Source organism: Coenobita brevimanus, chromosome 26 (genome assembly GCF_032717465.1).
Source record: "Coenobita brevimanus isolate Jiangsu-jjx chromosome 26, ASM3271746v2, whole genome shotgun sequence".
NCBI classification, from domain to species: Eukaryota; Metazoa; Arthropoda; class Malacostraca; order Decapoda; family Coenobitidae; genus Coenobita; species Coenobita brevimanus.
The window spans coordinates 15,333,446-15,353,174 of NC_136979.1; the positions used below are offsets into that span (position 1 = coordinate 15,333,446).

Genomic DNA, 19,729 nt, shown 5'->3' on the forward strand with positions numbered 1-19,729 from the left:
ATTTATTTAGCAGTGAACACATGACGCCAGGACTTTTGATTGGATTGGGGAAAATTTGGGATTCAATCCTTACTTAATTTAGATACTGAATTTACCACTATCCCGCCTTGAATTTTGGGGCAGCTTATGCCATCTAGTGACGGCTAAGGTAAGCGGGACTATTAAATCCTCACAAATGACATTATTTAGGCCTTTTTGATTGTTAATCTTACATATTTGGGTTCTAGCAGCTTCATTAGTAAGCATTTCACAACTAGGATACGGAAAGAATTGTATACTCATCATTACTCTGTTTAAGGTTTAAACTCGGCGCCCAACAACGATGCACAAAGAAGGGGAAAAGCTGCGCGCATCTGTTATTCATTACTCGACCAGACGGAGGAATTCCCGTAGCTCAACATCCACAATTACATCACCCAATGCTTAGATACAGAGATACATACATATAAAAATAAAGTTAACCCTATATTAATCATTAACATATGAATTACTACTTAGGATAGGAATTTATAGACTAGTATTCAGGTTACATCCTATCTAACTTAAAAATTACAGTACCTCTAAACACATACATGAATATTAAATTTGTGGCACTACACTGAGAGCTCCACTGAACTCCAGAGAGAAGGTATTGCTACCTCTGCTACACATAAGACTTAGTTTTGTGAAACAATTCGTGAAAACCATCGACAAGGATGGCGATGCATTTCTGCATATCCGATCAATGTTCCCCAAGTTAAGGAGGCAAAGGTGACAGCTGGCATATTCATCGGGCTGCAGGTTCGAAGAATGGTTGCAAGTCATGAACTCCTGGGTAAAATGAGTGATGATGAAGAGTGTGCTTGGAATGCTTTCAAAGGGATTGTGGAAGGGCTTCTTGGCCACCAGGGGAGACCAGATTCCGCACAGCTCTTCAATGACCTGATCGGTGCATTCCACTGGCTTGGATGCAGAATGTCATTCAAATTGCATTACCTGCATTCCCACCTTGATTTCTTCAAAAGAAACTTGAGTGCAGTCTGTGAAGAGCGTGGCGAACGGTTCCACCAGGACATTCTGCTGGTGGAAACAAGATATCAGTGTTGGTGGAACAAGGCGATGATGGGCGATTGAGCTTGGGGGCTGTTGCGCAATTGTCATCACAGTTACAGAAGAATGTCAAACTCAAAAGTGCATTTCTGGATACTATGCACCCTGCATTCCTTGTAATGTTGCTGTTTGCTCATTTTCTAGTTATATTCACAATATACACCCGGAAATATATAAATTCTTTGACATTCTCAACATTCTCGAAATGGTAAGAAGTTGCAGTTCCTGTCCTTCTACGATACATACGTTGTTGGATAGTTCCTGTAACTCTAGATTTACACAAAAACAAATAGCATACTTGGAATCTACGCATTGACATTTGATCAGAAACAGTGTAAAAATCAACCTAAACAAAAAATTCGTTTAAGTTTGTTAAACAGTGTTATGTATTGCACGGTGTGTTTGGTGCAGTGAACAGGCTGAAAATGTTTACTATGCTGACTAGACAATATTATTTTGTGAGTATTTAAAACCCAGGAACGCTGTTTCAGTATGGGCTCAGGATTGCTCAGATTAAGTGAGAAATTCTCTCTCTCTCTCTCTCTCTCTCTCTCTCTCTCTCGTAATCCCCATAGGGCTGTGGTTCATGCTGCTTGCTTAGTAGCTGAATCAGAATATAACACTAGCATCTCAGGGAGGCCAGCCAGTCTCACAAGCGGTGCAGCTCGCTCATTTCTGCTTTCTTTGGTGTCAGCGTGTCCACACCTCCACTTGTAAGACAGGATGGCACAGTTATTTATTGCCCGGGAAGAAGGTTGCCATATTTCCTGATGTATTTGACACTAAATAATCTAATGAAACATTTTTTGCACTCCTTAGGTAACACTTTCTATCAAAGGTCATTATCAAGCTCCTCACAGCAATTTTTTTATTGCTTGACGCTGCACAAAATATTTCCTTTAATTTTTATTTGCACCTGAGAATTTTCTGGTACACGGGACTTTGGTGATATTATTTACAAAACTTCTTGTAATATCTCCTAGTAAAGAACAGATGCATTACTCCTCTGTCTCTGGCAGGTGGGCAGCAGCATGCGGCTGTGGCCATTGATGTGAGAGAGAGGAGGAGTGTGGAGGATGCCTTGAAGTCAGCCCAGGACCAGTGTGGCGCCCCGCCCTCACTGCTAGTCAACTGTGCCGGCGTGGCCACCAGAGCTCCCATCTTAGAGACTGATGATGACTCCTGGCAGAAAAATATTGATGTCAACCTGACGGTCAGTTCCAAGTTGTCTACATGCCATAAAAAGGAAAGGAAAATGCTCAAACTATTGTTACGTCTCAGTCCCACACTGCCACAGGCTCACACAATAGTTTAGTATAGGAAGGACGTTGCCCAGTGAGTTGTTCTTCCTAAAGGCAACCTTTCGCTGTACAGTACAAGGGATCAGCTGAGGCGTTGTAAATAAACACTGGCTATCTTTGTTTTCCAAATAATTACACTGAATGCTTTCCAACTTCACTTCACTATTCACACAAGTGCTAGAGCTATACAAACTTTACTCACTGCAGTTACACGTAATGCTTGACAACACTATTTTTAACAAGTACCGATGATAAACATACTTCAGTAACACTTCACTGTTTGCCAACAACACTTCACTGTTCCACAAGTACCGAAAATATTATACTGCATTGCACTCACACTGAATTAGACTCAAACTGAACTGAAAACTGACTGAACTTGCTCTAGTCACTTCCCCATCCTTATATAGCCTTACATTACTCTAGAAACTTATACATTTCTCCACAGTTCTGGTGTATTCCAGAGAGAGAGAGTACAGTTAAAACAGTTACCAACTTGGAGATATCCCAAACATGCCAAAGTTTCTTACATTGCATAACACTGTAAATTATTTAACATACAAACTGAACTTAAATTACATAATTTGACAAGCAATCACATACTGTTACTAAAACATTATACAGAAAAGAAAGCACAAAAATTAATGCATAACTTACAAAACAACTACGCTCACAAGCAGAAGGCAAACTGGCAACTCTGACTCATACCAGAACTATCGTAAATATCGTGAATCAGTGAGAAACTTTTAGACTACGTAACTACCATATCTTGCTTCTTAACACTAACCCCTCCCTAGTTCTTCGTCGTCCTGACAAAACTACACAATATATACAAACATAAACCTTAATTCTAATGAAACATCTAACTATACACAAAATAATCCTTCAACTTATCAAGTCTTCTTCTATACCGCTTCTGACGACGTCCTTGCTCCTCCACAGTCCACTCCTCCTGGAAGGTCTTGGTCCTCTTCCTGATTCACTTCTTCCCTCGGGAAACTGTCACCATCCTCTGGCACTTCTGTTCCTTGGTCCTCCTCAACATTCTCGGCTGTGGGAGAGCATGACTCCTCGAAATGTCCCAGCTGTACTGCCCTGGCCCACGGAACTACTACAGACGATTCACGTGTACCACCTTTGGGCGAGACCTTCTGCCTCCCCGAATCCGATACGTTACATCTGGCAGTGGTCCAACACAGTGTAAGACCTGTCCCACGGGCTCTGCAGCTTCGGTGACTGTTCTTTCTCCCGCTGAGGATTATATAACCAAACTCTGTCACCATCCTTGAAGCTCACCTCACTTGCCTTGGTATCATATTTGAACTTCATCACCTCTCCTGAAAACTTAAGGGCTCCTTGCACCTGATGATGTATCTCAGCCAGCCTTTCCTGAAGATGCTTCGCATAGCTGGAGGTGTTTGTAGGCAGCTCTTCACCAGGTGGTCTTCCCATTAGCAAGTCAATGGGTAAGTGTAACTCATGGCCCAAGATCAGTTTTGCAGGTGTGTAGCTGGAAGGCTCATGAGATGTAGACCAATATGCCATCAGCAACGCAGATAATTTCCAGTCCCATTCTGTTTGTCCCTCTATGCAGTACTTTGCCAGTTCTAGTCCTAGGGTCCAGTTAAATTTCTCCATCAGTGCATCTGACTGGCCTTAGTGGGGTCGTCCTGGTCTTCTTGATCCCCAATAACTTGCAGCACTCACGGAACACAGAAAGCTCGAAGTTTCTACCCTGGTCTGAATGTAGCTCTTGTGGCATCCCAAAACGACAGAAAAACTGGTCAACCAACAACTGAGCACCAGTAGCCTCCTCTTGATCGGGGATGGCGTAGGCTTCTGGCCACCTTGTGAAGTAGTCCATGGTGACGCATATATATCAGTTTCCTCTTTCGATGAGTGGCAAAGGTCAGCAATGTCCACCGCGACTCTTTCCATCGATGCACACACTTGGTACGGCTGACGAGGGGCACAACCACGTTTCTTGGGTCCCTTCTTGGCACAACACATATCACAGGCCAGACATGACTCCTCAACATCCTGGCGCATGCCAATCCAGTAAACCTGCAACTGGCTTAGAGAGTTCTTCACTCCCAGGTGCCCTCTAGTGATTTGGTTTTGGGACTCATCCAAGATCTCGATCATCATCTTCTTCGGAACCACCAGTTGCCAATACATGCTGAGGCCATAGGGTGTCTCCCGCTGATGCTCCAGTAGTCGGTTGTTCAAACGATGAAAGTCCCACTGACTCCAGTAGCTCTTGGTCGCAGGGCTTAATTTGGACACTTCTTCCCAAGATGATCACAGTGTACTCCCTTGCAGCCACTCTAGCACTGGTTGTAAATCTGCATCCTCCATCTGCATCCTCTTCAGGTCTTCTGCATCTGATGCTGGCCCTGTCACAACAATACGGCGGCAGTTCTTGCCAAAATTCTCATTCCTGTTACACTGCTTGCCATCTGTTCTTCCATCTTCTTGCACACTATTCATGAAGGTTCTCCTGCATTTCCTCAGTGGTGGGGCTTCTTGGAAAGAACTGGCTGGTTGTCACCTCATGTAACAAGCCTTCACTATTTTACCCTCATCATTCTCATTTGGACACTCATAGCTGAAGTATCCCACCTCACATGTCGATCACCCGTTTGTTGCAATCGGAGATTTCCTTGCACTGCTCCATTCTTGCTCCTTCCATTTGTAACAATCCACCTTCTTGTGTTCCAGTTTCCCACAGAACCAGCAACCTCCTCCAGTCTTCTCCTTTTCTCTCTTCCACTTGTTGCAATCCACTTTCCGATGCTTCTCACAGTACCAGCATATTCCTTCGAAAAATTCCACTTCATGTACCTGTGCCTTTCTTGCCTTGAATCCTGCACTATGACCTGCCTGAAAAGTGACTGTACTGGACATGACATAGGACTCGAATTCTAGAGCCCTGGCTAGTGCTTCTTGCATGCTTCTGGGTTGTGCCTGCTTCACTTGCAGTTTCAACTCTGCACTACCAAGAGCATCGATGAACTGATCTCTCGGATATATAGCCAACAGGTTAGGTGCTGCTCCAGGGTATGCTTTGTATGCCAAACTCTCCAGGTCACGAGCAAGCTGCTGTAGGGATTCGCCTCGAGCCCATACATGGCTCCGGAATCTTGCTCTGTAAACCTCAATCTGGTACCTGGTGCCATATCTGCACTCCAGCACTCCTACTAAGGACTGATAATTGTTCCTCTCCTCTACTGACATCCGGCCCAGAATTTCCACTGTGGCACCCTTAAGGCTAGTAGCAAATTGCACTGCCCTCTCCCTATTATCCCAACCATTCTGATCAGCAAGTAACTCAAACTGTGCATGGTAAGCTTCCCAAGATACTCTACCATCAAATTCCTGAGGTTTCATTTTAATTGGACCCCCATTATAGCCATGCACTTCACTGGTTTGGGGCCTATAAACTGGGGCATCATAATCAAGTCCAGAACTTAAAACTTCTGCAGTCTGATTATTCAACCCTGTAATGCTACTTTTAGATGCTTGGGATCCGTCAAGATTCTCCATACACTGTCCATTCTTCTCATATGCTCCCTGTACACTGACCTGTGGCTCAACAGTACAGTATTTCTCTACAGCCTCAATTTTCTCACTAATTATCTTCACATGGTCGACTACATGCTTCAACTGGTTATCTACCTGCTGTCTGCATTCCGTCACTGTTTCCTCACTATTCTTCAGCTGGTCATCTGCATGCTTCAGCTGGTCGTCTAGAAGCTGTCTGAACTCCGGCACGTTATTGCTTACCTAATACTTCTGCTGCCATAGCTCAGCATATACTTCCTCCTTCAATTGTATCAGCTCTTCCTTCATTTCCCCCATGAAAGCATGTAGCTGTCCTTGCATTATCAACTGTAATTCACACTGTTGTTCCTGTAATGCCTCTTGAAGTTGTTCCCTCTGCACTTGCAATTGTTCTTTGATTTCATTCCTGAGTGCTTTCTGTTCTTTACTTTCGTCCTGTAATTCTTCATTCTGTGCTCATAGTTGTACACTTTGTGCTTTTAACTGTTCTTTGAGTTCTTTATTTTGTGCCTGTAATTGTCCTTTAAGCTCTTTCTGCCCTTCATTCTGTGCCTGTAATTGTACACTTTGTGCTTGTAATTGTTCTTTGAGTTCTCTCTGTCCTTCGTTCTATGCCTGTAGTTGTGCTTGTAATAGCTTCACAATTGCGCCCAACAACGCCTCCTCCTGCCTAGCCTGGCCTCTTGTCTGTACACCTTCTGCCTCCATGTTGAAGGTTAGACTCACTGCAGCCCATAATAATCTACACTGCTGACGTCACTGTTACGTCCCCGTTCCACACTGCCACAGGCTCCAACAGCAGTAGTTCAGTATAGGAAGGACATTGCCCAGTGAGTTGTTCGTCCTAGAGGCAGCCTCTCGGTGTACAGTACAAAGGATCAGCTGAGGCGTCGTAAATACACAGTGGCTTATAAAGTTCACTGTCCTTATTTTCCAAATAATTACACTAAATGCATTACAACTTCATTATTCTCACAAGCACTGGAGCTATACAAACTTTACTAACTGCAATTACACGTAATGCTTGACAACACTATTTTTCACAAGTATCGATGATATACAGACTTCAGTAACACTTCACTGTTTGCCAACAACACTTCACTGTTCCACAAGTACCGAAAATATTATACTGCATTGCACTCACACTGAATTAGCCTCAAACTGAACTGAAAACTGACTGAACTTGCAATAGTCACTTCACCATCCTTATATAGCCTTACATTACTCTAGAAACTTCTACATTTCCCCACAGTTCTGGTTCATTCAAGGGAGAGAAAGAAGGCATGGTTACAACAGTTACCAACTAGGAGACATCCAAAACATGCCAGAGTTTTCTTTATTTAGCATACTAACTGAAATTACATAATTTAACAAGCAATCACATCACTAAAACATTATATGGAAAAAAAGAGCACAAAAATTTATGCGTAACTTACACTATGAAACAATTATGCTCACAAACAGCAGGCAAACTGGCAACTCTGACTCATACCGGAACTGCCATAAATATCGGGAGTCAGCGTGAAACTTATCGACTACCTAACTACCAAATCCAGCTTCTTAACACCATTATGAAATTAATACTTATACTCAGGCAACATTGACTAATATTATCATCTTTTATTCTGCAGGGAACTTTCTTGGTAACACAGGCTTTTGCAACATCACTGCTGGAAAATGGGAAAGATCCCAAGGGTGCAGTAGTGAATATTGGAAGTGTTGTGGCGAAAACTGGCTTTGCCAATATGAGTGGCTATGCTGCCAGTAAAGGAGGAGTTATTTCACTCACCAAGACGTGTGCTGCGGAATTGGCGAGGTAGTTAAACCATTTAGTCATGCAGACAATGGACTGATCATGGCTTTCATGTACAGTATTTACTTTAATGCTGGTAATCACTTTGCTCATATATAAAGAACGATTTTTTAAGTAATATGATACATCCATACTGGAGTGTAAGTTACTGAAACTCCATTCCATTTCAGCAAAGCCATACGTGTAAACTGTGTGCATCCTGGACTGATTGACACGCCAATGACTGCAGGTGGAAGTAAGAAGTCACGTGAGAACTTTATGCGGCTCACACCATTGGGTAGAGCTGGCCGCCCTGAAGGTTAGTGGAGGCATTGAGTAGGTCGATTTTGTGAGATCACTGGTGCTGGATTTGTGAAGTGATCTATTTATCTGTCTGTCTATTGCCAGATCCCGTAAGGGGTAGCTATAAACGAATCGCCTCCATGTGGCCCTGTTCTCCAGACATTTCAATGCCCTGCTCCCAGCTCACACCCCCTCTCTCATATACCTCTCCACTCCATGGCTCCATCTCATCCTTGGCCTCTCCCTCCCTCTCCCCCCCCCCCGTCCACCTCACTCACATACACTCTCCTCGTCAGTCTCTCACTCTCCATCCTCTCCACATGGCCAAATTACGTCAGTGTGTTGCTCCTAACGCTTTCAATCACATCCACATCCACACCAAAACATTCCTTCACTTCTTCATTTGTCAGTCTGTCTCTCCATGTGACTCCACATGCTCCTTTCAAATAACTCGTTTCCACTGCTCTCACACTGTACTTGTGTCCCTCCAACAAGGTCCAAACTTCACTTCCATACATTAGAATTGATATCACAAATAGTATCATGTAGTAACTTTTTCACTTCCGAGCTCACTTCCCTGTTTCCTATCATTCCTTTCAAAGAACCAGTAACATTTTTTCCTTGTTGTACCCTTTCAAGCACTTCGCCCTCCAAACTTCAATCGTTACGCATCACACTACGGAAGTACTTAAATGCACTCACATTTTCCATTTTCTCCTCATCCAACCTCACTGTACATTTACTGATTTCATTTCTCTCGAAGACCATAACTTTACTCCTCCCTACATTCACCTTTAGATTCCATTTCTTATACACCCTCCCAGAATTATCCACCAGGCTTTGCAGCTCCCCTTGTCTTCACGTAACAACACAGTATCATCTGCAAACAACAGTACAGGGAGTCTCCAAACACTGCCCTCTCTCATTAGAACCGCTCCAACATCCATTGCCCTATCTTGTATCTCTTATATAACCCCATCCATATACAGATTGAACGACCATGGAGACATGACACATCCCTGTTTCAGTCCAGCCTTCAAATAGAATATTTCACTCATTTCACCATCCAAGAGCACTGCAGCCTTAGTACCCTCATACATACTCTTCATGGCATTCATCAACTTCCCATTTCCTCCATATATTCTTAATACTTTTCACAGTCCCTGTCTATCCACCCTGTCATATGCTTTCCCCAACTCCATGATGGCCGCATACAAATTCTTTCTCTTCTCTTGAAACTTTTCCACTAAAGACCTAAGAAAGAAAATTTGATCTACACAACCTCTTCCCTTCCTAAAACCTCCCTGTTCTTCCCCAACAAATTCCTTTCTTATTTCCCTAACTCTGTCAACAAGTATCCTACCATTTACTTTTTCTGTTATACTTAGAAGACAAATGCCCATATTATTACCACACATTTCTTTTTCTCCTTTTCTTTTGTACAGGGGAATAATTATACCTAACTTCCAATCCTCTGGGACTCTACCTTCCTCCCAGGCCAATCTGCACATCTTCCATATCCATTCGACTACTATCTCTTCCCCATGCTTCAGCATCTCACCACACACTTCATCAATTATTAGGGCTTACCCCATTTTGACTTTCTTCATTGCTTCTACACCTTTCATCCTACTGATTTCTTCCTCCCTTCTCATATCCCTCCGTCTCCCAGCCATTCCCCCAGCCACTTATACTCGCACTACTTCCATTCTCTATATTCAGCAATTCCATAAAGTGTTCTCGCTATATCCTCACTTTTTCTCCCTTCTCCAGCAATACTCTATCATTTTTATCTTTCAATCTCCGACTAACTTCTCCGACACCCTGTCTAACTCTATCTCTTTCCAGAACACTTTCTTACATTCCATAAACTCTCCACTCAAATTCCTTCCAAATTCCTCATTCACTCTCATCTTGCTCTCTTAATAATCTTTTCACCTCTCTCTTCCCCTTTACATATAACTCTGCCTTCTGTTTTTCAACTTCTTCCACGCCCATGTTTCTCATCCACTCACTATTCTTTCTTCTTTTGTGGCACAGCCTGCCTCACCTCTTCATTCCACAATGCTGATCCCTGTATCCCCTTCTGTCATCTCTTCATCCCACACACCACCGCACGTGCTGCAGAGATTTCCTCTGTGAATATCTTGCACACACCCTCCACATCCCCCATCTGCACCAATCCATATTTATCCAATCGATCCTCCACTTCTCTCTTATAATCTACATTTTTTCCATCCTCTTGTAACCTCTCCTCCCTCCATGTATGAACTACTTCCTCCTGTCCTTCCTTTCTTCTATTCCTTCATTTCATTTGAACCTTGATTCTCACTACTACCAAGTGGTGGTCAGACAATCCACTTCCCCAACCTCTATATGCTCTTGCATCCATTACACACCTTTTCATTCTACCATCCACACACACATAATCAATCATTGCCTTCCATTCATTCAGTTCACCACCCACCCTTCTCATCACTCGCCACATATACCTATGGATCATTTTGGCTATGACCATCCCCTTTCCGGCACAAATGTCCACTAGAGCACTGCCTTTCCCATCCACCTCTGCGGGCACACCCCACTCACCAAGTACTCCATCCACCTTCACATTCCCTACTTTTCCAATTATATCTTCAATCAAAAAATTTTTCTCATTCTTTTCAAACTTTTCCATGCACACTTTCACATTTGTCCAGAACTCTTCTTTCTCTCTGCTTGCGCGATCTTGCTTTGGCGAATACACACACACAATCACCTACATTATTTTGTAGTCCAACTTTCAGTCTTACCCACACAGTCCTTGAGCCAACTGATCCACACTCTCTTATATTCTCCTTCCATCTCTTGCAGACAACAAGACACACTTCTTCTTTTCCCCTCTCATTCTCACCCACTCCTGCGCATATACCCCATCCATACTCCCATTCTCTCACAGTCTCACCTACCATTTAGTTTCAGTTAATCCACATACATCCACTTCTGCACCTCAAGTGGGAAATATTTTCCACCAGAGTGGTTGCGCTCTCAACATTTTGTATGAGTTATCCCTGGTTAAAAGCAGAGGAAAACTAGAGACCGTTGTTAATTGTTCAAGCGTTTTTTATAATCCAGAAATTACGTTCTCTTTAACCCCTTAACCGCGGGTATTGTTTTGGTCTGACTGTCCTCTCCCGCGGGGGTTTCAGCCAAATGTAAACAAACCTTTAAACCTTAATAACTCTGCACAGAATAAAGCTAGAGAAAAAAATAAGGTACCATTAGAAAGTACAAACCTTCAGCTTTCCATTGATGTAGGTTTCATGACTTCGTTGACTTTCACAGGACGGGGAGAGCCGTTAGAAGTGAGGGGTGTGAAATAACTATTTTACGCCCCACACACCAGTACCAAATGCCAACCACTCTCTCATAATAGTAATATAAACATATATGAACACTGTACATACGATAAACACCCACTCTGTGTTCACTGAGGTAGGTAAAAGGCACTTCCCTGCGGCTGCGCCCGCTCTTCACTGCGGCTGCGCCTCACTTCACTGCGGCGGCACCCGCTCACTGACGTTTCCTGCGATCTTTTCATTATTTCTAACTTCTAATATTATTTTACATATAATATGGGCAATGTACATTATATTTACAATGCACTTATTACTATATTGCGTCACTGGCGCATCACAGAATTACATAAGTGCCGCAGAATTCCACAAGTGCCGCAGATTCTCTTATTACAATATCACTTATTATACTGGCCAATATTTCCTTTATTTTCTAGGCAAAATATCCCTTATTACTACATTATCCATTATACAATTATTGGCAAAGCACGTCACTGTCGCATCACTATATATCACTGTCACTTTCAGTATTTACTCAGAGAGTGGTACTCGGCAAAGCACGGAGTTACACATAGAGCGACTTGGCATTCAAGGCACTGGTGTGTGCTCATTTTTCTCGTCGTAGGCCTTCGTGTGGTGGTTGAACATACTCTGCAGCGGCCCTGTGACAACCTGCCGCCTGCTTTAGGAGGCAATTTCACAAGCTGGTGCCGGCTCATGTAATTGCGGCACTCAAGACGGTCAGGTTGTGTGTCAGAGTGTCGCCTCGGGATCAATGCCGTCACCTGACCAAATCGTTCAAGTAGCTGCTGAACGACAGTCTTGGAAAACTGTCTCAGTGATGGTTGCCTTATGCCCCCGACTTGTGTCTTGTAAAGAATGAAGGCATTGAGCATGCACATATCGAGCATGTGCAGGCAAGCCTTCCTGTACCATCGGGTGTTTCTCCTGAGACAGTCTATTTCGCCAATCATCATATCAGACTTATCAACGAGTCTCATATTTACATTATAATCAATGACGGCATCAGGCTTCATGATTGGCTCTCCCGTCCTGTAGCTGACCTTCCCAGTTCTCTTCATTTCCCCCTTGTGGATGGTGCTGATCATATTGACAACCTTCTTGTCATGCCACCTGATCGCAAGAAGCTTTTCTGACTTCTTCAGGTGAACATCTCCCCTGGATGATGATGATGCTTCGGGGAAACTAGGCCACTCTTTCCTATAGCTCCGTACAGTGCCAACAGTGCCAATGCCGTGTTCAGCAAGGTATTTGGAGAGTTTCGGTGCTGTGTAATAATTGTCTGTGTACAGCACATGATTACCACCAAAATACCTCTCCATCAGCACTTTTACAACGGAGCCAGAGAAGCCAAGGGGGTCTTTCCTGTTCACATCCATTGTGCTAGCCGAGTAAATGACAAAATCCATTATATACCCCGTCTCACAGTCACACAGCACAAAGAACTTTATCCCAAAGCGGTGGCGTTTGCTGGGGATGTACTGCCTGAATTTGAGACGTCCTCTGAACAATACCAGGGACTCGTCTATGACGACTTTCTGCATAGGCCTGAAAAATCGCATAAATCGATCCCTAATCTTGTTGAGGAAATCCCTCACTTTCCACAAAGGGTCAGTTTGGGACGGGTTGTCATTATCAGCGAAGTGCAGGTATCCAAGCAGCTGTCGGAACCGATCCCGTGACATATACTTCCCGAATATGGGGATAGTAGTTATGTCATCCACGAGCCAGTACTCCTCCAACTCATGTCTCTTTATATGGGCCATCAAAAACATGAGTGCAAAAAACATACAGCTCTCTGATCCCGACAGGCAACCACGACACTTGCTTTGGCGAGCCAATAGGTCCCAGCCCTTGTGCTGCACACTGAGTTGCATACCTATTGGTCTCATCGCTGACATGCTGCACAATTTCATCATCAAGGAAGGCCAGGAAGTAATCAACAAACTCATCACCTGCGTTGCATGGGAAGGCAGGCTGTATTCCAGCATTTGTCATATCAAACGGTGGATTGTGTGGCTGGAAATCTCCACCGTCAGTCCAAACAAATGCATCAACTTGCCCTGTGCGTGGTTCAGTGGCAGGGGCATGTTGCATTTCACTCGTTTCCCCGTGAGAAGGAGCTGATGTAGAGGCAATGGGTGAGGCAGGAGGTGAGGCAGGAGGCAAGCGGGAGGTGGGTGAGGCAGGAGGCAACGGGGACGGGAGTGAGTGCCAGGGCGGTGACTGGGGGGTGTCGCGGGTGGGGGAACGGAGCGGGGGGCGGGCGGGGGGTTTCTGACCTGGTGCGTGGTGAAACTTGACCCTTTCTACCCCGCTTATCACCTCGCTTATCGCCTCGCTTATCGCCCAGCTTTGCCCTCCAACTGCCACGCATCCCCTTTGTTCTAGGCCTGCCTGCACGGCCTGCACGGCCTGCCTTCCCTCGCTTTGCAGGCTTTGGTAATTCGTACTCCTCAGATGATGTAGACTGAGGAGAGGGCACGACAGATGATGATGATGATGATGTGAGGGCAATTGGGCTAGGGGAACGGGAAATTGATGGGAAATGCGTACTAGGGCCTGGTGTGGGAGACGTGAGCCTGCGCTTCACTCCCTTCCCACGTGCAATACCAGATTTGCCCATAGGAGCCTTTCCTTTCCCAGAGTAAGTTGGGGGTGGTGGGGGTGTAATCAACACGATCACTTTCATCACTGTCACTATCAATGGAAAATGGTTCACCACCAATTACTGCCAAATCATCACTGCTTGCTGTGAGTGTGTCACTTTCACTGCCACAATCAAGAGTAGTACTTACTGATTTGTCCAGCTCAGTTCTAATTTCAGGAGTGCTCAACCCCTTCTGCCTCGCCGTCGGCAGTTCCTTTACCGGTGTAGAGGTAGAGGGAACACTAGCACTAAACATTGTAGAGGAGGAAGCGAGCGACGATGAGTCGGGACGGAGCGCCATTATCACGCAGAGCTGGACAGATACTGACTGACGCGGGTCAGGGCAGGGGTGGGGGGGGTCCCCTCGGGGTTGGAGGAGGGAGGTGTGGGATGGCTGGCGTGAAAGAACTCGACAGCTACTCTTGCGTGAGAATATTTGCGCGCCGGGAAAACGCGCGGTGTTCAAAATATTCACGATCATTCCAGAATGCCACCCGCGGTTTGGTCCAGTTTTGTCGCCGTCATTCTGGAATGACACCCGCGGTTAAGGGGTTAATAATTCTTGTTATTGTTAAATTAAATGCTACTGCATTTAACCCTCGTGGACGACTCTATATTGTAAATACATGTAATTATATGGAATTTTCCACTGACCTAATCTGCGTCTGTGCGTTACATGACGTGGCGAGGATGAAGAGAACTTCGTGTAAAGCAGATGAGGAATTAAGATATTCACATAGTTAAAGGAATATTTGGTTTAACTTTAGTTTAATTAAAACTAAGATTAATTTGTTAGATTCGCCCTGTACATATCATGATTTAATCTAACTGTATTTACTACTGTAATTAATTAATAGTTGGCAACCCACAATTCTCTGAGGAACTGGGGCCTGCCACGTTCACGCACTCTGTTCCTAGACATAGTCAAGCTAGCACGTTGTACGTACGCACATTAAGGACGCTTGATTGCTCAAGCAAATACACAAAGCAGCCCCATTGTCATCGGTTGTCCGAGACTTCCTCTTCACTAGCTAAGTAACCTTTACGAATTGGCCAATTCAAGGGGGGATTAGCTAAGAGATAGAAGAGAAATAGTTATTGTAGGTGAGTTAAGGTTAAGTTACGGTTCACCTAACCCTATGAGACTTGTTTGAACTTACTGAAGGACAACCTTAGGGAAGAGTAACGACCTATGAGTTGTTTATTAGGAAATACCAGAAATTTCATACATAGCGGTGCCCCGACAGGGATATCGATTTGTATACATTTCACATCGTGGTGCCCAGAGAGAAGGGCCCCGATTTGTTTACCAGAACCTCCAAATATTTTTCAAATTTTTGGTGCCCCGAGTGAGGGGAGCCTATGTGTGCCGAGAAGCTGAATGTGTTTAAAGTTGCTTTCGTTGAGCATAGTTTACTACCACGTTCAGTTGAAGTGGAGGATGTGGAAGTACGTACAGCTGACCACAGAAATTGGTACCACATTTCATATCGAGGCAACGCAGCCAGTCCATCCTTATTGTGCGGCGAGTACGTATGTTTAGCTCTGCCCACCAGTTCACACAGTCGAGAGTCTTTACGGGACAGTGTGGACCGAATCAAAGACGTCAGTTGAATATGTTCATATGAAGGGTGATAATCTGTACCTTATAATACGGGTGAAACATATTTAATGTTCGTGAAAAGGATTACATAACTTCTACACAGACAGTAAGAGTTATTTAATTCCCGAGGAAATCCTATGTAACTACGGCGGTTAAGTAAAACAAAATGCAACCTTTATTTGTAATACTAATATTTCGTCCATCCACCTCCATTCTCAAGAACATACCTCAGTCTGTCAGGCATGGAATATTCAAGATTGCGGATCTGTTCAGGGCTATTTCTGCAAATTTCCCACTGTGCGTTGACCTGATCCATGAGTTGTTGGGGTGTTCGCTCGTGCATATAGTCCAGGTATTTACCATTTGAGCCCATACATGTTCAATAACATTCATATCAGCTCCATTGCTTGGTCATTCAAGAAGTTGAATGTTATCTTGTTCCTGAAACCACTCTTGAACAAGATGAGCGGTGTGAACGTCATACATGAAAAAAATATGGGTCTCTCTGGGAAAGGGTAATCTTTTTCCCTACGAGAAGGCAAGAAGGAGGTTTGTAACAGCTCCACATATTTTGCTGCTGTAAATCGTCCCTCAATGCGGAAGATGTCCCTCATACCATGTACTAACACCCAACCCCATACATTGCAGATGGTGTGACCGGAACGGCCTACCTGAACGATGTTTGCGGGTTCGTATCTGAGTAAGAAATCAATGTGCAATTATAAAATAATAGGGAAACGGTAAAGATTATCTATCTATCTATCTATCTATCTATCTATCTATCTATCTATATATATATATATATATATATATATATATATATATATATATATATATATATATATACAGAAACACACACACACACACACACACACACACACACAGTAAGGTAATACGTGTGCCATCGGGTTTTGAATATAGGACACCCTCCACAGTATTATGAAACAAATGTATAGGGAAGCTAGCACATCCAATTACATATGCCGAATGAAACAGGCCATGATGCAAGAATGAGGACCAAATTTATAGAGACTACGTAATTAGTCATCTTATCGTGTCTTATTTCGCCGTCAACAGTGAAGCTTGCCATGAGTGGTGGACGAAAAACATTTTTCATCCGTGAACACAATCCGGCCCCAGAACTCCATGCCTTGCTCAGCATGACGTTGAGCAAACTCCAGCCTTCCTGCCTTGTGTCGTTACGTCAAGATCTTCCTCGTCAGGAGTTCTGTGATGTATACCTGCATTACGAAGTCTGCGTCTGACGGTCATTGCTGAGACCTCTAGGTATATTTTATCACGAATGGCCATTGCGTTGGTTACGGAGTGTTCTACAGCCGCAGCGACAATAGCATTGTCCTCCTCTGAGGAAGTTGCCCGAGGGGCACCCGACCTCGCTGTGATAAAAATATACAGAGTATACTGTATCCTTGGTTGTGCAATTTGAACTTACTCCTGGAGTGATAACATATCGGTTTATTAAATTACGTACAGTGAGGTCAAAGTAGTTTGGAATATTTACATCATGATGTTTTAATAACTTAGTATCCCTTTTGCAAGAAGCATATTAAAGCCCAGTGAAGATACAATAATTATTGCGACTTCAAGTTAGGTTTTAACATTCTTAAGCTACTATTCGTAACATATCTACAATGGCTTTAACGTGCCATCAGTGAAATTAGTTTCATATTTTTTTATTATCATGTATGGTAAGGTCTGTATCTGTAGAAATTATAGGTACTGCCACATTAAAAAATAAACATATTGGAGGAGAATACCTCGTTATCTCTGCACCACGAACAGCTTAAAAGTCAATTAACACCGCACATAGGCAACTGCTCATCGTACGAGATGTAGACAGCAACTGCTTGTCCCAGTGACGTTTTACCTGCTGTCAATCGGCCACATTAGCATGAATTCGTAGGTATTCTCAACACGTTACCAGCAGTGGCGCTGGGATACACGCAGAGATAGAAGGAACTGATACCCGTGTCCTGCAATATAAACTCACCCAGGTCATTTAAGCTGCCACTTTCCTCCCACCTTCTCATCCATTTCTGCACAGTCCTGATAAATACACCAACTTCATGAGCGATTGCCCGTATTGACAGACCATTATCACGTAAGGTAATAACACGACTTCGCTCCAATAAATTACTGTCTCTCCGATTCATCGCGTGACCAACTAAACTAGGGTTGCCACCCGTTCCTTAAAATACGCATTCGTTCCGTATTGGGGAGTGAGGTGTTGCGTTCCGTTTTGAACCTATACGGAACGCCATTTTTTCCGTATTTAGTTGTCTGAATGGTAAGTTGATGAACGTCAGTATTTTAAAATTACAGTGAGCATATTTTTCGGTCAATCATAACACCAGACTGAAAAATTATGCCTTTATCAACAACAATATATATCAGTCAGGGTCGTTCTTCGGTACGTGTGAAGTACGCGACGTAACGTGCGACGAGAGGTCTGTCGAGTGTCGACCCGACCGTCGTACTCTCCCCCTACCCAGTCTCCAGTAACCCTCAACTTCGAATAGAGTTGAGCTGACTTTCTCACAACTATAGAGTAAGATAAAAGGCTTCTTGCTGCAGCAAGAGGCAACACAAAGTATTCATGTAAAAATAAAAAAAAAGTAGGAAATGACTGGTACTATTTGTTTCCCTGATTTCAAAAAGTTCCATTTTTCGTAGGATAGATTTTTTTTTTTTTTTTTAAGAGAAACAAAAAGTGTGCTAAATCTTAGTCAGTGCCAGATTAAATGGTGTTCATTGGTCATTATTGTTATTATTATTATTTTTATGTAGCTAACTTGTAAGTTCTCAGATTTAAATGAAAAATTACTACCTGCAAAATTTCATTCAAAAGTTAAGGCTTTTTCGGTTGCTGGAGCACATTTTCCAACTGAGAGATCTTGAAAAAGTTGCATTCAGCCATTTTGGATCTGACATTATGACATTACATTACATTACATTACATGACAATACAGTGTAATATGAAACTATTTTCGAAGGCTATTGTAATTTAGTATATGAAAAAAATCCTTGTGCATTTTATTATACACCATATTGTGTTATGAGCATGAATGAATACAAATAAACACGATGGTTTAGTGTCTTTGTCGCATCTTATCATTTAATTTAGAAATTCTAGACACTAGTCACGTCAATGATAACTGGTCTTATAAATATTACATGTCACTGGAATTAAAACATGTCCTCGTCACTCTCGTGATTAGTGCAGATAGCCTCAAAATGCCCCTGAAGTAAGACATATTTCAAAAAATTTCTCGAGGGGGGACACAGCTCCCCTCCCTCCGTACTCTCCCCCTCCCTCCGTACTCTCCCCCTCCCCTGGATAGGCTCTCTCCGCTCACCATTATTGTTCCTACTTACACAACTGCGTTCCTTATTATTCTGAGCTCGAGGTGGCAACCCTAAACTAAACTCTGACCCTTTATAGCTGCAACGGTGACAACACCTCGGTTAAGCATCAGAGTTTCGCAGAACAGCCCGGTGTGTGTGTTTGTAGCTACACAACTAGAACTACATATATTGCTTTCCTTATCTAACAGACGTAACTGTATAAAGGAAATATAGTGTAAACAGTCTATTTCAACAAAGACACAGCTGATATACTTTAAAATACATTGGCAATTAAATAACTCGCTTCTTGTTTCTGTGTGAAGCCTTCACCGAAACACACAATCCCATGAATCTGGACTGTGAATTGGTGGGCGGAGTTAAATACACGTACTCGCCGCGCAATAAAGATGGACCGGCTGAGTTGCCCGTATGTGAAGTGTGGTACCAATTTCTGTGTTCAACTGTACATACCGAGTTCAGGGGAAAATGGATGTTTTGGCAATTGAGTGTGGGGATGAAATATAACCCTAGAGGTTTAATAACCCTGGGGGATAGGTTGAAATTATAGACCTAATCCCTACATTCCTCAAAATAAAAATGAATAATTAGCTGAGCTGTAATGAATATTTGGAATTGAGAGGGGGGATAAATGCAACCTTAGAGGTTTAATAACCCTGGGGGATAGTTTGCACATAGAGGACCTAA

General features: G+C 43.3%; 1 protein-coding gene across 1 annotated transcript in view; it reads left to right on the top strand.

Moving 5' to 3' along the window:
* Window positions 1–19,729, top strand: part of LOC145393978 (uncharacterized) — a 136,142-nt gene that overhangs the window by 39,091 nt on the left and 77,322 nt on the right. The window contains exons 3-5 of the mRNA XM_080267953.1: window positions 2,109–2,302; window positions 7,586–7,770; window positions 7,938–8,065. Coding sequence (XP_080124079.1) covers window positions 2,109–2,302; window positions 7,586–7,770; window positions 7,938–8,065 — 507 coding nt within the window. The remainder of the gene's footprint in view (window positions 1–2,108; window positions 2,303–7,585; window positions 7,771–7,937; window positions 8,066–19,729) is intronic.